Source organism: Buteo buteo, chromosome 1 (genome assembly GCF_964188355.1).
Source record: "Buteo buteo chromosome 1, bButBut1.hap1.1, whole genome shotgun sequence".
Lineage (NCBI taxonomy): Eukaryota > Metazoa > Chordata > Aves > Accipitriformes > Accipitridae > Buteo > Buteo buteo.
In genome coordinates this window covers 13,069,732-13,086,221 of record NC_134171.1, presented here as the reverse complement: position 1 = coordinate 13,086,221, position 16,490 = coordinate 13,069,732, and the positions used below count along the sequence as shown (strand labels likewise).

The following is a 16,490-nucleotide window of genomic DNA, read 5'->3' as shown; positions in this document are numbered from 1 at the left end:
AAATTCCCAGTAGTAACAGCATTTTTTTCTGAGATTCATAAGTTGTTATTTTGGAAAACATTTGTACTGTTAATGTAATTCTGCCTGAACCAAGCTCTTGATACCCTGGTAATCTTTAAGACCTAGTTGTTAGCACTGAACATGTTGCTGATCCATTAGACAGAAATCCATTTAAAGTAATTCAGTCCAATCCAACCTGAATACATGAGTTTTTGCAGGATCATAGAGTTGCTGGGGCATTGGAAGGGACCCCTGGAGATCATCTGGTCTAAGCCCACTGCTCAAAGCAGGGTCAAGTAGAGCAGGTTGTTCAGAACCTTGTCCTGTTGGGTTTTGAGTATCTCCAAGGAAGGAGACTCCACAGTCTCTCTAGGCAACTCTGTTCCAGTGTTCAACCACCCTCACAGTGAACAAGTTTTTCATTTTCTTATATTTAAATGGAATTTCCTGTATTTCAGTTTGTGCCCATTGGCTCTTGTCCTTTCACTGGATACAGTCGAGAAGAGTCTGGCTTTGTCTTCTTTGTGCACTCCTATCAAGCATTTTTACACTTTTAGGTCCAAGCTATCTCTTCTCCCAGCTAAACAGTACCAGCTTTCTCAGCCTCTTCCTGTGTATCAGATGCTTCAAGCCTTTAATTGTATTCATGGCAAGCTGGACTTGGTCCAGTATATCCATGTCTCTCTTGGACTGGGAAGCCCAGAGCTGCCTCACCAGTGCTGAGTAGAGAGGAGGGATGACCTGCCTTGGCCTGCTGGCAGTGCTGTTCCTAATGCAGCCCATGAGTTTGTGGGCATTCTTTGTTGCAAAGGCACATTGCTGACTTACATTCAACTTGTTGTCCACAAGGACCTCCATGTCCTTTTCTGCAAACCTGCTTTGCAGCCTGTTGGCTTCCCACATGTATTGGTGCCTGGGCTTATTTCCTCCCCAGGTGCAGGATGTAGCGTTTCCCTTTGTTGAACTCCATGAGAATCATGTAGGCTCATTTCTCCAGTGTCTCAAGGTCCCTATGGAGTGGTGTATCGCCTGCAAACTTGCTGAGGGTACAGTCTGACCCATCATCTAGGTCCTTAATGAAGACATTTAAAAGTATTGGATGAGTGTCAAACCCTGGAGTACTCTACCAGTGGATTGGCTTGAAGCTGTACTTCATGCCACTAATGACAACCTTCTGCGCTTGGCAGTTCCAACCAGTTTGGAGTCCACTGTCCATTTGTCTGGTCCATACTTCGTCAGTTCATCAACAAGGGTTTTACAGGATACAGCATTGGAAACCTTGCTAACATCAAGGTAAACAACATCCATTGCTCTCCACTCATCCACTAAGCCAGCCTTCTCATTGTAGAAGGCTATCAGGTTGGTCAGGCATGATTTTGCTTTCAGAAATCCATACTGACTTCTCTCAATCACCTTTTTGTCCATCATATGTTTTGAAATGATCTCCAGGAATTTTTCTTCCATTATTTTCCCAGGGATGGGAGGTGATGCTGACCAGCCTGTAGTTCCCTGGATCCTGCTTCTTGAAGATAAGAGTGACATTTGTTTTCTCCTAGTCCTCAGAAACCTCCCCTGATCACTAGGACCTTTCAAAGATAATTGAGAGTGGCCTCAACACTCATGTGTGTATCTCACCAGATCACATGCACTTGTTATGTGCCTGATTTGTTTAAATGTTCCCTAATGTGATCCTCCTTGCACTAGGCTTTCCCACTGGTCTGGAGGACCTGGGATTCCTGAAGGTAAGTCTTCTCAGTAAAGGCTGAGATGAAGAAGGCAGTGAGTACCACAGCCTTCTGAATGTACTTTGTCGCCAGGTTTCCTGCCCCATTCAGCAATGGGCTCATGTTTTCCTGAGTCTTTTTTTTCTGCTAATGTACCTGTGGAAAGCCCTTCTCATTGTCCTTAACATCCATTGCCAGATTCAACTCCAGATGGGCTTTGACTTTCCTAGCCCCTTCCCTGCATACTCAGACAGTGTGTCTCTATTTCTCCAGGGTCATCCTTCCCTCCTTCAGCCTCTTGTATGCTTCCTTTTTATATTTGAGTTTTGTCAGGAGGTTCTTGCTCATCCATACAGGCCTCCTGATGCCTTTGCTTGAGTTCCTTGATTTTCATGTGCCTCTTGCACAGAGGATAGTGTAACACAGGCTTTGTTTGACTTGGCTTTTACACCGGGATTAAATTTTAATGCAACATGAGTAGAGGAATGAGGGAATGTGTAATGGATAGGCTCATTTCTCCCAGCATTTGATGGGAGAAATACCATCGGAAGGATTTTTATGACTGAAGGCTGAGAATATTAAGCTGAACTAGATCTATGCACAGAGTAGGAAGATGCTAGAAGAAATACTGGAATAGGATAGAAGGGAAGGAAGAGGGCAGAGGCTGGTACGTTCAATGCTAAGAGGAAAGATGTTGAAATTATATTGTCTCAGATAGTGTTGTGAAAAGCCTGTGTGTGGAGGAAGCAATTGGAAAAAAAGGGATATCAGAATATGAAGACTGTAAACATGCTGGACGATAACTGGATAAACAACATTAAAATCACCAGGTTATCATCTTTTTAATGGATTACTGGTTTAATATGATGCTGTTGTAAATAAGGTGATTTTTGTAGGAGAGACTAACAATGAGTGTCTTCATGGTACAGGCATGTGAATATCACTCTGTTTTCTAACTTTGAGCTTTACATTGTACAGAAGAAATCCTGAGGAACAGCACCAGAAACTGGAGATTTAGAAAAAGATTCTTTTGATGAAAAGTTGAAGGTTTGCATTCCCCTCAGCAATTTCACCTCGATAGACTAGTCTTTATTGTATTTTCTTGAGTAAACACGTATGTGATCAGTTGTTCTTTCTGAGCACATTTATACATTAAATAAAAAAAGAAAAAAATTACTGACGAACAAAGAACTGAAGTGTTGAAGTCTAGGTGTGTGGGGCATATCAGGCCTCCCTTTCGTTCCTTTTTCTATGGGTATTAAGAGCACTTGAAAGAAACTTGTGTCAGGAGTGCTTGTGGATGGTGCTTCTCAAGGTCTTTGTACAAATGGACTGACAACTCTTAGCATTTCTTGCTGACTACCTGCATCCATATTAAAGCTGTTTATTTTAATCGCAAGGACAATTTACTGTGTTCCTCCCCATCCCTGGAGAGTCACAACACTATGATCTTGCACAGGAATGTAGACTAGTTGAGGTAGTCCTGCCCCATCCTATATTAAATTTTTTTCACACTTGACTTGAGCTAGACAGCTTGTCCCACTGTGTCTTTAATTTTGTTAGACAGTAGAGTTGGTATTTAACTGTGTAAGATTTAGGTATAATATTAAAATATATACGTGTCTGTGTATGTAAGTATATGTATACATATGTGTGTGTGCATACATATATATACTTTCTACTTTAAAATACTTTGATCCTGTAGGAAGCAGTTTTAATTTTTTTTTTTTTTTTAATGGCCACTGGAAACTTAGCGAATTGGACTTTTTATGCACTGTCCTTCCATTACTTCCAGGAAGTAAAGATATAAGGAAAAATATGGTGGGTCTGTGTTCTCACAACTGAGTAACTGTTAAAGCTAAGGACTTTGGAAAATGTTGTTTATAAGGTTGCCTGTGGCTCATGACTAACAGTGAATTTGCTGTAGTACAGATACTGCTCTATTAAAACAGAACTGTTTCCAGAAAGATAAGACTGTGGTTTCAGTGTGTTTAAAGTCAGAGAAGAATATGGTACGGTGTCACTCTGAATAGACAGACCTTTTGGTTGTAGGTAGAAATCTCTATGAAACAGCCTTGCTTTAACAACATTACTTTTATTTAAATGCGCCTTTGTTCTGAGCTCCAAAGGGATGCCTGCTGCTATTCCGGTGGCTGGCATGGTTACTGTGCAGACATGTGTGCAGTAAATCTCAGTTGGTGCCAGCTCTGGGAGGGCTCCAGTAGCCAATGCTGCACAGACCAGTTGCTGGGAAACCCTCTGGCTCCTGCTGCAATTACAGTGGAATCAACTAGTCTCCTTTATGCTGCTTCCTGTAACCAGTGCTGCAGGGAACGGCAGTAAAATTGGTAAGCTTAAATCATTTTTTAAGGGATATGTTCCAAGAAAAAGAAGTGCTGTGCATATAGATGGGCCCAGCTATTCAGGTGATGCAATGCTGCTTAGAGTTTTCTTGGGGCTGGTAGAGGATTTAGGGAGGGGAGCCCTCCTGCCAGTTCAGTTCCACCTCTGCCTTCTGTGATGGGAAAATGCCAAGGACTTAAGAATTTAATTAAAAGGTACAGTGCCGTGACTACCAGCGGATACCTGCCAGAAGTAAGGCATCTGTTTTAAAAAGGACCCATGTGCTTCAAGCTCAAACTCCCAACTGATGAATCTCATGGAATGAATTCAAAAACTAGACAGGTTTTTACTTTTTCTGAAGAATTTAAAGGGAATCAAGTGTGAGAGCGCTGTAAAGAGCAACGTGCAGACAGGTTCACAGAGAAGAAAGGGGAAATAGTGTGTCTGAATAGCCCGGTTTTGGCCTCTCAGCTCTGTCAGCTGATGTACCACAGGCTCTTGTGAGCAGGGTGAAATGTGGATTTGCAAAGGACACATGCTGTCTATTTATGGCCTGCTGCTGCTGTACAAACACCTCTTTATCCCTACTCAGAAAAATGATTTTGGCAATAGTTATAGCCAAGGGCTTTGTTTGTGCTGATGGATTGATCAGTGGTTCTTTAGTATTACATTGACTGTGATTGTGCTCTGTGCACACTAACTTTCTATTGACACCACTTGCTTCTTATGATAAAGGTCCAAGCCACTTTGTGCGGATATTTGTAGTGGGCACTTCCAAGGAAGTATTTATAAGCTTTTACATTAAGAAAAACATAGTCCATGTCATGCTATTAACTCTCCACCCCACCAAAAAAATGAAACTTACTACGATGCTTTAAAAGCATGCCTCATTTTCAAAGAAAAAATGGAGTGTAATTCTGTCCAAAGGTTTCTGGTGACATCCTGATTTTTTAAATTGGAGCTGTTACTGGACTCCAGAAGATCCCAGTCTTCAGCCCAGTTTACAGTGTGCTCATCCTTATGTCACTGCAGGTTAGGGTGGAATCAAGTGAAATATCGCACTGCTGTGTATAGTACTCCTAGGTGAGAGAGCAGGGCTTTTTGGCTACATCCGACTGGTTGGAAATTGCTCAGAAGCTCACACAGTATTTGTATTACATCGATACATTTTACAATGCTGTCAGATTTGCTGAGTGCTAAGAAGTTGCTCTGTGGCAGTCAGTATTGTATAGTACATAATATTTAAGTTTTCTTTTCCTAATATGCAACAAAGTAAATACTTCCACTTTTTTTTCACCTGTAGTCGTATTAAAATTGTACTAAATAAACTGTTAGCAACAAGCTTATTGCAGTAATTCTAAAAGCGCTAATGAGAACAGAGATGCCACTATACAGTAAAGTAGTGCATGAACACTTAGGAAGATGCAGTCTTTGTCTCAAAGCAAGTGTAGTTGAAATTGATACAAAATGTAACAACTAAAAATTCATATCAGGATGAAGGAGGGAGGATCCAAGAATAAGTTTAAAAGGTGAATTAGTTTGTCAGTTTCCACAACTGAACTCGGAAGTTGCAGAAATATTTTTGTGCTGTTACAGACATGGGAAAAGAATGTGTAGTGCAAGAATATATAAGATAGGATTTGCATCAGCATTGTTGTGCATGAGTTGTCAATCCAAAATCTGGCATACCTGTTGATAACAATATCTTGTGAAGACTTTTTAATTAAAAAAGAAAGGAGGAAAAAAAATAGGGGGGGGGGGGGAGAAGGAACAAAGGAAAGAAAACACAGAGCCTGTGTTTATCATGGTAACAGTGCTTTGCTTTCTCGATAACATCATGGTCATACGCTTTCCCTGTGAGTAGCAAACCAGCCAGGATTTCACACATCTACTTCAAAGTTCGCTTTCATCGTAAGCAGGGCTGGGAGGAGCAGAATCATCTGGTACCTTGGGTTTTTTTCCCCTCTTCCAAACAGCTAGTGGTCAGTAGTCTGCATTTACTTTACTCTGACACTGGACATCTCTGTGCTAGTTAGCTGTGTTGTCTGCACCTGGGACTTCTAGTGACTTGGAAGAGAGCTGCAGACAGAAAATCATCCTGCAGTACAGCAAAAGCAGATCATGTGCAAGTAGTGTGCTAGCGCTGCTAAGAGCTGCTGCTGTAACTTTTAGTCTAGCAGCTGCTTTATTACTATAATAAATTTCAGCTGGGTTTCAGACCAGTAGCTCAGATGTCTAATAAAAAATGTCTTTCAGTCAGAAATGTTTGAAGGGAGCAAATGCTGTATCCATTCTTAGCAGTAATGATTCCTACTGTTGTTTCATTGCTTATTCTAGAGGGCCGAGTCTTGGTTCTTAGGACTTGATGCATTTAATTCCATGCTAGTGATAATGAAAGTTAATATCCTTGCGAATTTCCTGCAAATTGCACTTCTTTCCAAATTGTGAAGAGATCAATGTCAAGTACCTTATTTGATGTGACAGCTTTTTTTGCTTTGAGTAAATCTTTTCCTACAAAAAGTAGTGTTCTAATAAATAGTTCTCACTATTTCTTCTGACAGTTAATTTTCTGTATAGTTGCAGATTTAATACACATGGGTTATTCAGGTTAGGTCTTAATCTTGACAGAATAATAGCTTTTGTGAATAAAAACAGATTAAAAAAATAGGCATTGTTACTTATCTTTAACCAGGACTAGTTTCTGGCTGAGTTTCTGGCCTGCTATTTGGTGACCAGGAAAGGACTCAGTTGAATTGCTTCCTATTACACTGCTCTTTTTAAATGGAAAAGCCATTGCTCTTTCCTGTGCCTCTGTGTGTGTATAGACAAAAAGTCTTAATTCTACTGTGTAGGTATTCTGTAGCAAGACATTTTTATATGGTGTTTGACTGTACAAAAATGCTGAAAGAGTATACAAAGTCTGCAATGCATGATCGGCCAATAACCCGAAGAAGGGGTTTGTATCATGCTATTCTTATATGTTCATGTATGTATGTAAAAGACATATATGAACAATAGTGGGTTTTTTCATGACAGACTCTACCTCTTATTTGCTTATTTTTATACTTCTATTTTAGCTTTTTGGAGAACAGAATTTAAATGATTTCCACTTGTTACAAAAACATTGCAATGAGATGTAGAAATAGAAAAAAAGTAAAATCCCAAGGATCCTAAACCTGCAATTTAGTTGTCACCTGAATTTGTGCAAATGGTTTAGTTTCATCTTGCTGCTTGTAACATTAATATATTTTCCCATTTTCCTAAAGTGCACTGATTCACAGAGAAGCCGGATATTTGATGACACATCAATCAAATAATCTTGTGTAGTAAAAAGCAGATATTGCAGAAAACCTTTGATTATTAGAATTTTTTGTGAAAATATATCCATTCATATTCTATACCTATATATGTATGTGTGTGTAGATATCTGTTCCATTGTATTTTTTTAATGTAATCCCGAATTTCCTAAATAAAAAATTGGAGGGGATAGGGGGGAGTCTTAAACACAAGAGAGCTACTGTTTAATTCAGCATACTTGAAAAGAAATTTTGTGTTAAAAGATGTGGAAAGGTTTTATTTAAATTTGAGGCTTTGCTGACCTCTGCCGGAGAAAGAATTATGTGCAGTTTAACGGAGATCTTTTATGCAGTGCATCTGTGAAGAAATGTTCTCTCTCTGAATTCTGAAGGAAAAAATCACTGTAACTCTTTTCTCTTACATACTATAACGTGATTCCAGGAAACTTATTTCTCTTCACTTGCTGTTATGACGTTGTTAGTGGCAATGAAAACTGCTCTGCCTTGTAGTGAAGTGTTGGATAGAGGAGGGAGTAGGGAGCATCTTCGTGTTCCTGGCTGCAAGGCTGTCAGCATTTTGATGAAGGAAGAAATGTGCTCTTGGCAGTTAATGAAAATACAGTTTTAGGAACTGGGAGGAGGTTCTTGCTTCTGCTGTTTCCTTTACTCTTTGGCGATCACATCCATTCAAGCATGCTGAGCCACCATCTTGTCCAGGGAGAATGTGTAGATAGCTGTGATATCTTGCCTGTTTCTCTCAACTTATTAGAGTTTAAATGGATCTTTCCTCCAAAACTCATGATATTATTGCTTTGCCAGTCAGTCAGGCCTGGAATGCAGATTTAATTTTACCCATCTCCTTCATCTGATCCACAAAATTTCCTTTGCGGTATGTCTTAAGGTTCAGCTTTTTGTGTTCTCACAGCTAAAACTGCATCTGTCCTCAACTCTGAAATGATGATTAAATATGCCTTTGATTATACTTGTGGCCAGTGCATGTCCATCATGAAACCATGTATATTGTTTCTTCTGGTGTGATCGAAGGAAATTGAACCTGGAGATGTGGATTGATAGCCAGATGCCTTAATGGTTGTACAATTTTATATTGTTTCATGTATTCGTATGCTGCAACTAATAGAAGTACTTTTGAAATAAAAAAAGGAATATTCAGTTATAAATATCTGAGAAGCCTCAAACTTAGCGATGATCAGTCTGTGTACTTTTGTGAGTATCTAAGACATTTTTCTTGTCCAGTAACTCTGAAATTTTACTCTGTTTTTCAGGATATTCACATTGTACAGCAAATCTTTGCCACTAGACTTGGCGTGTCGTGTCTGGGATGTGTTCTGCCGTGACGGAGAAGAGTTCTTATTCCGTACAGCCCTGGGAATATTAAAACTTTTTGAAGATATTTTGACCAAAATGGACTTCATTCATATAGCCCAGTTTTTAACAAAGCTACCAGAGGACTTGCCTTCGGAAGAATTCTTCACATCTATTGCTGCCATTCAGATGCAAAGTAGAAACAAAAAGTGGGCTCAGGTAAAGAGGATGTTAATCTTTGATAACAGATGACTGTACTTTATTCATGAAAATAGAGTTTGGCAACACCTGGAAGAATGTTTTAGCAGAGCTAGTGTTTGATTTTACAGGTAGGTAGGACTATGTAGCTCACTCTGTTCTTTTAGTATACATTCTGGTGAGTAGATTCCTGAGCTTACTCTCCTCTGGAAAGGGAGAGCTCAGTCAACATTCAAAATTGAAATGTTGAGTGGAGTTGATGAAGTAAAGTATCATACAACTTCGTAAGTGTATTCATTACAAAGGCTGCTGGCAACGTTACAACTTGATTTTTAAAAGCAGAAATTCACTCTTCGGGAGAAGATGACAATTTGTCAGGACACATTATCATACAGTCATCATCTTAATATTCTTGAGGATCTATTTTGCCTAATTCTGGGCTGTACAGAAGTGATTGCATCTCTGACTTCTTTATTGGAATTTAGCACTGAAGCCTTTATTTCAGAAATTGTGTCTCATCACTGTAATTTGAACTAAATTCCAGTTTAAAGAAAAAAGGTGGAAGTGTGTCAACTGAATATGGAAATCGTTAAGTGGCTATAACAGCCATTCATGCTGGAGAGTTAGGTCAAATGTACTTCATAGTGTTTAGAGTAGAAACTTCCCCCACCCCCACTTTTTTTCTTTCTTCAGAGTGGTAATACATCATGCTTAATGAGTCATGCTGTAATAGAGCTCTGCCCATTTTATCCAAATTCTTTTTTGCAGTGAAACTGAAAGGTGATGTTAAACATAGTGGTTATGGCAATTCAGCTGCAAATGGGAGTTATGGTTCTTTCCTGGAGTAATAGTCTGCCTGTAGATGCTGGGGACTGCCTGCTTGCTATTTGAGATGACAATTTCTAACCTTCACAGTAGGAATAGATTGCGACCTTCTGAGCCTTATCTCCTGTGTGAGGGGGAATACAGCCTGCGCTGCCCAGCTAAGAGCAGCACGCTGCCAGAATTTCCTCCCTGACACAGTTTTCCTCACAACTTAGTTTGCATTTCCCTTCTGGTCTTGGCCATAAGTTGCTAGTACAGATCCAGCTTTGTTTCTATCCTCAAGAACATTTTTCAGCCAGTAATATCTCTACAAGTAAACTCCCAGTCTTGCTCCTCATTCGTATGGCTCACTTTCTTTGAACACGTCATGTGTGGAGGAGGATCGCATACCAAATAAATTCTCAGCCTACTGCTGCTTCCCTTGCAGAGAAGGAGAGGTAGGTGTCCTATTCTGCCAAGTACCCCAAGTAACAGGCTTTCTTAGCCAGTGGTTTTCAGTCTGTGATACATGTGAAGGTTTAGTGGTGATTATCACAACAGGAGGAGGACTTCTAAGTAACCTAGCCCAAGCAATCTTTGTCAGTCTCCTCATCAGCTTTGTTCTGACTGCACCGGAGTTTGCCAGATTGTTTTCGCTTGTTGTGGCAAATTGGAGAAAAATTGTTGCTGAACCGTGGTGCAAATAGGTCTCAGACAGAGTTAGCATGCTGTAGGGTTGGTGTTGGCTGACCTCTTACCTATCTTGACTTCTGTGCCAACTGGCTTTCTTCACCAGGTAGTTCCATTGCTGATTAAGTTTTCATCAGGAAAGCCTGTTCACTCCCTAACCTGCCATCCTTTTCCAAGCCAGAAGGGGGTAGGGGCTACGAGTTTGCTCATGTCATGCACTTACTGGGATTGCTCAGTTGCTGAGGTACCACTATTGGAACTGACCTAGAAACGTCAACAAGACAAAGAGGGTATGGGATTGTGTTTTCTATTACTAAGATGCTGCCTGTGATGGCTTCTTACCTCTCTTTGGTCTTTAAAGTTCACCAGGAAGAGTTTGAACTCTGAAACCTGAACTTTACTTTTTTAGAACAGACAGACTTTTGGTAGTATGGGACTTGGTTGCACAGATGGACTCATAACAGTGCTGGGTATGAGTCCCACATAGTACGCTTGAGAAGTCTGTCTGCAGTTGGGATGCTTCCTTGCTAAATAGTTTTCTGACTGTGACTATTGCTGTACGAGTCAGATGCTTTGCTGTAGTATCCATGTATTTTCTGTAGGGAAGTACCTTTTCAAATTAGCAAAATGAATGTCAAGAGTGATGGATGCACTGCTTTCAAGATAAACTCTTAGGTGGACTGACTGACCAGGGACACTAGTTACCAGAAGATGCAGAATGCTCTTGAGCTTAGAAAAGTGGGCTTTGCATTCTCATCTCTGGCATCATCTCATTTGCTTACAGTAACTGTGCTGCATAAGCAAGCAGCAGAGCTTGAGGTACTACTTCTTTGTAGAAGTATGTTTGACTGTAGAATTCAGGAGTCAAATTCAGCTGCACATCTCAGCAGTAAGTGTACTTGGCACTCAGAAAAACACCCACTTACTGAACCTTTCACCTTGCTGTACCATGGTTAATTATGGTCCTGTTATCCTGTGGGTCACATTCTGACCTGATGCTGTCTAGAGGTGATGTATGTAGGACCTCATCTAAAATGCTAAAGGAGGGGGCTTATGAAGCTGGTTTCCACAGTCCTGCCTCCCTCATCAGATGGGGCTGGTGTGTGTTTTCCATCTCACTCCATTTTCCCTTGGTCACTGACAATGTGATGAGGAAGCTAAAGACTGAAAGGAGTCCTGGTAAATCATGGACACAGTGCTTCTAGTAACAAGGACTCATAGGAAACTGTAAGCTCTGTTTTTCTTCTGAAATAACATACAATGAACTCCAGGGCCGTGTGCCAATACAGCCTTAGCCTGAAATGTAAGTGGATGTTGTTACACCTACCACTTTGTCATCAACAGCAGAGGAATAGAGATGGTAGAACAGACTGGACTGTAGGCTTAGCATTTCAAGGACATTGTTACTATGGCACTTAAAACTCTCTGAGTAGCTGTTGATTTACCCTGAATCTCTATGAAGAGGACCTAGCTGAAATCTCTCTCCAGTTCTAGAAATTGCTGAACAGCCAGCCAGCTGTGGCTCTGCTCAGACCCACGTTGAACTCTTTTGTTGCAACAGCTATGGGTGCTTCTGCATTGAAGTATAGGTGGTGTGTGATTGCTCTCCGAGTGATTTAGCCCCACCTCCTGTTAATTCTGATGGTGCAGAGGTTTGTTTGAAGTCAGTCAGAGGGAGAAAAGAAGGTTCCTTTCTCATACCTGCAATTCTTTGAGATGAAATGTCCCATGGTACATTCACTTCCAGGGTGATTTCTTGAGGATGCTGCTGGACTTCTTCAGCAGAGACTAACTATGGGGCAGGGAGCATGTTAAGCAGCATGAGAAACTGGCTATTACTATGCCTTCTACATGAGGGCTAACAAAACAAAATTGTGCATTGGATATTAGGAAATATAAATTTTCGGTGTGGATGCAAATGCGGACTTTTTGCTTCAGAAAAAGATGTAAGCAGATCTGGAGACAGCGGTGTGCTCTAGACAAGCGCTAAGGTAATTCTGTCCTGAACTCTTAGGTAATGTCATATTGCTCAGGCTACTCACTTGCTATGTTTTTAGACATTCCATTTATTAAAAATTACAACTTCCCATCAGACAGCATCCTTTAATAGTGCTAGACCTGTGTAATCTGGGTAAGAATCTCATCTCCAGGCTTCAAAAGTGTGTGTTGAGGGGAGGTTGAGTTTAAACCTTTGTTAAATCCATTGGTATCTACCACGCCACAAGGACTTATGGGACAAGTCTCCATCAGTGGAGAGGTTCTTTAAATTTGATTACATTTAATAGTTAAAATAGTATTGCTCAAACATAATTAAATGGGAAACTCTTCAGAGAGTGATTTATTGAGTCACGTTTTAAATCTAATACTTTTTTCTTTCTCATTCCTTGAAATGTCTAGATACTGGCTGCTCTGCAGAAAGATAACCGAGAAATGGAAAAAGGAAGTCCTTCACTCAAACGTTAACATTATGGTTGCCTCCAGTGACTCATGGGGAAAGAGCTAAAGTGCAAAAGTATTGAGTACTGTTTGACATGTATGAGCCTGCAAATCAAAGTGTTATTTCAGAATTTTGTTTAGTAGTAGCATAGCCTTAAAGGGGAGAGAGGAAAAGAGAAGGAAGGGGAGGAAAAAAAAAAGGAAGGAAGGAAATCAGGGGATAAACCCCTTATAAATTAAACCTAGGCTTAGCCTTAAACTTTTAGTGGAATGAGCATTTGCTGTGGACAGCGTTACACATTCTGTACTTCTGATGAGGGCAGTGAAACTAAAATTAAGGGGGTTTTTTAAGGCGGTTTTTTTTTCCTTTGATGTTTTAAAAGACTGGGCATTCAGCAATGTCAGTTGCTTTGAAAGCTATTCCCCAGTTTAATTCTTAGGCAGGATATATTTCCCATACCTATAGTAGTAGCTGGACCTGGATTTTAAATAACTGGTGCTGGAATTTATAGTTAAATGATGTAAGGACCATTTCTTTAGAAATGCTTCTTGTTTTATAGGCTGTGGGTCCCATTTACCAAAGAAATCATGTAGACATAGAACTACATTCCATTATTTAATAAGAAAAAGTTAAGTAGAAAGTAAACTTGGAAGAGAAGTCACGCTAGCAGTGCAAAACCAATTATTCTTCAAGATGCCTTGGAAATCTGTGTTTCCAATCTGGATGCATATGGGAGAAGCTCCATTAATCAGACTAGATTCCAAACGCACTGGGGGGTTTCTAGTATTAAGCTGGCACCATTTCCCAATTGTACTCTTTCCTCTGTTTAAAGCCGGGGTCACGTACTACTAAATGTATGTTTCCACATCTCCCTTTTCTGGGGCAGTGCCATTTCGGGGTGTTCTTGCCTACCAGCTGCTTATTCCTGTGCCATCTCTCCAGTCATGCTGATAAACCTGTGGGCTGAGCAGATGAATTGAGAAATGGTTAAAAGCAATTTTTATAGTTACTTTAAACCCAGCTCTGCTCACTGGCAAAACTGAGGAGGAAGGGTGTGGGGGATAAGTTACATAAACCACCATTGCTGCTGAGAAGAAAAGGTTCTGTGGGATCTCCTGAAGCTGCTGCTGCCACAGTGAGAAAGCATTATGTGGAGCTGATATGTACGTAGTGGCAAGTGAAAGAAGTTTATTGGGGAATGTGCCAGACAAATACTATCAGGACAAGTACATGCTGTCATTTCCTAGCATTTTATCCAGCTTCTAATACATGGGAGCAAGTTACAGAGGCAGCAAACTGCGGTTGCCTAATTCTGTTATACAGCTTAGATCCCCTCTGCATTCAGATGAATGTTGAACTGTAAATCGTGAGTGCCTCTGATTTACAAGAATGTTTATTGCATAGTGTAAAATCTATTTTATAAATAATGGTGATCATTGAAAAGGGAAACTAACTGAAGCAATATTTGTGTTAACTGTAAACAGGCATTACTAAATCCTCTAGCTATATTACTAAATCCTCTAGCTATATGGTCAGCGGTTTCCCAATGCTCTTCAGTCTGTCTTATGCTGATTATTTTGGCATTGTCTGAATAAAAAAAAGAGAATAATAGTTGCACACTGCTCAACTTAACATAGAATGTAAAGGACTGTGGGACACAATCAAAATACTGTCCTTTAGTACAAACATCGTTTCTGCAAGGGATAGTTTGTAATATTAAAAAGAGTGAGAGCAAGATTCCCTGGTAAGTGAGGACTCATAATCACTTTGGAAGACATGTAATGCAAATGCAGCTTGCAAGTCTGATACCTCATTGGCCTCTTTTCCTGTCCACTTTGTGTACCTGGTGTAACGGATATGTTTTTCTGTTGGCCATCTTAATTCCTCCATAAAACTTCTTCTAGGTCATCACTTACTGAAAATAGACATCAAGATGTTGATATCAAACACATGTTAATTCTCCCAGAATTTGTATAGCCTTGGTCCTTCAATGACCGGTACTTGTATGCTACATTGGTTTGAAGTGCAATAGAAAGCTGGAAGGTCAGTAAGTGTTTTTTAATATTACTTTTTCTATTACTACAACAAATACGCCTTTCCATGAAGGATATGAGAGGCCTACCATCTGAAACATTTGCACTATGCTTTTAAATGGTTTATTAAACAGAGACAACTGTTTCCTCAGTATAAATTTTCAGGTGATACTGTAACTGGCTTTGTGATTTAAGTTTTCATTGCAACTAGGTTTCTCTTTCCTTTTAAACCAAGTCTACAAGTGTGGCTCATTTGTCTGGTTAAAATGCATTCTTTAGCTACTACGTATCTTTGCAGCCAGGACATCCTGTTCTCCTCAATAAGATGTTGAATGTAACAGAGAAAATGAGCATAGTTGTGGGAAAAAGGCCTGCTGCAACAACACTTGTGCACTGTTTGTTACTTGCAAATGTAATTATTTTGTTCTGTGATTTGATCTTTCTGTTCTTAGAAGATGTATATATTTTCTAAATGATTTCTTTGTGTATATAAGGTATGTTCTTTAATGAAGAAAAGCAATGCAATAAGGAGCTTTGCACAGTTTGTTTTCAAACAAAATACATTTGAAAAGAAAAAATCACCTGCCTAAAGATGCAATTGTTTCGACTTCTCAGTAACTTGATTTGAAGGTAATGTTTGAATTTTGATAAAGACAGAGATGAGTAGTAAGGGCATAGATTTACTTGCCACTGAGCTTTTTAAGTTTCTTGCAGCATACCAAATCTCTTAATTAGCTATTAAGGAAGATTTCTGTAATAAATTCAGGGATTACGTAAAAAATTTTGACAATTTTATCATTCAGGTGCTTGAGAGTATCTGTAACAACATGCATGAGATTTTCTTTCATTGAGCAAATGTGTCCCATCAAGCAACCTTCCTTTTCTTCATGGGTTTAAGGAAAAATAGAAATGCTGCAATACATCAGAAGTCTACCACTACCACTCTACATGCAGCAGATTAGAGAAACCAGAACACTTCAACCAGGTTTGGAATTCTATATGACCTGCACTTTATAATAAAACCGTTTTGCAACTTCAGTCAGCAGTCAGTCATTAACGTTTTTTCATTTAGTAAAGAATTTCATTTGGGGAAAAAAGGTACCTTGTAACAGCTTATTTTTGACTGTTTTAAAAACTAGAGTGACATGTAGAGATACATCCCCTGTACATCATGTTTAAATTGGTTTTATGCAGTTAGCAAGTTTGTTTTGTTTAGGTATGTGTATCAAACTGGAACTTTTTTCAAATGTAAATATATGGTTTTGTTAAATAAAGTCATGTAAAGTTATCTTAATCACCTATTGTCAGTGTAATTCAGAAATTAAAAATTCAACTACTTGTCTGTTTCTTCACAGGCTTCTTTAGCGGTTTTTGTCTGTCCAAAATCAGGACTTTGGGACATTTAAGTATTGCAGCTGGAGGATTTTTTGGTGATGCTTTCCAAGTTCTCATGTTAAAATACCTCTTATATTACATATGACATTTAGGAGATTTGATACTTATGGTGCCCATGGTTTAATCCATTTCATATGCCCTCCTCTGGACTAGGTCTGAGATCTGAAAAATTTATTTTGAAAAATAGATGTAAATCATCCTTTTTTTGTTTTAAAAGAAGAAATCTTGGTTTATTGCAAGTTTCATA

At 39.5% G+C, this 16,490-nt stretch overlaps 1 protein-coding gene across 4 annotated transcripts in view; it reads left to right on the top strand.

Annotated features, from left to right (window-relative positions):
* TBC1D14 (TBC1 domain family member 14) overlaps window positions 1–16,199 on the top strand; it is a 75,457-nt gene extending 59,258 nt beyond the window's left edge. For all 4 annotated transcript variants that reach the window (XR_012649701.1, XM_075022647.1, XM_075022639.1 and 1 more), the window contains 2 exons: window positions 8,647–8,905; window positions 12,776–16,199. Coding sequence is in view for 3 of the 4 variants with exons in the window: in XM_075022647.1 (XP_074878748.1) it covers window positions 8,647–8,905; window positions 12,776–12,841 (325 nt within the window). In the remaining variant the exon portion in view is untranslated. The remainder of the gene's footprint in view (window positions 1–8,646; window positions 8,906–12,775) is intronic.
* Window positions 16,200–16,490: the final 291 nt, after the last annotated feature.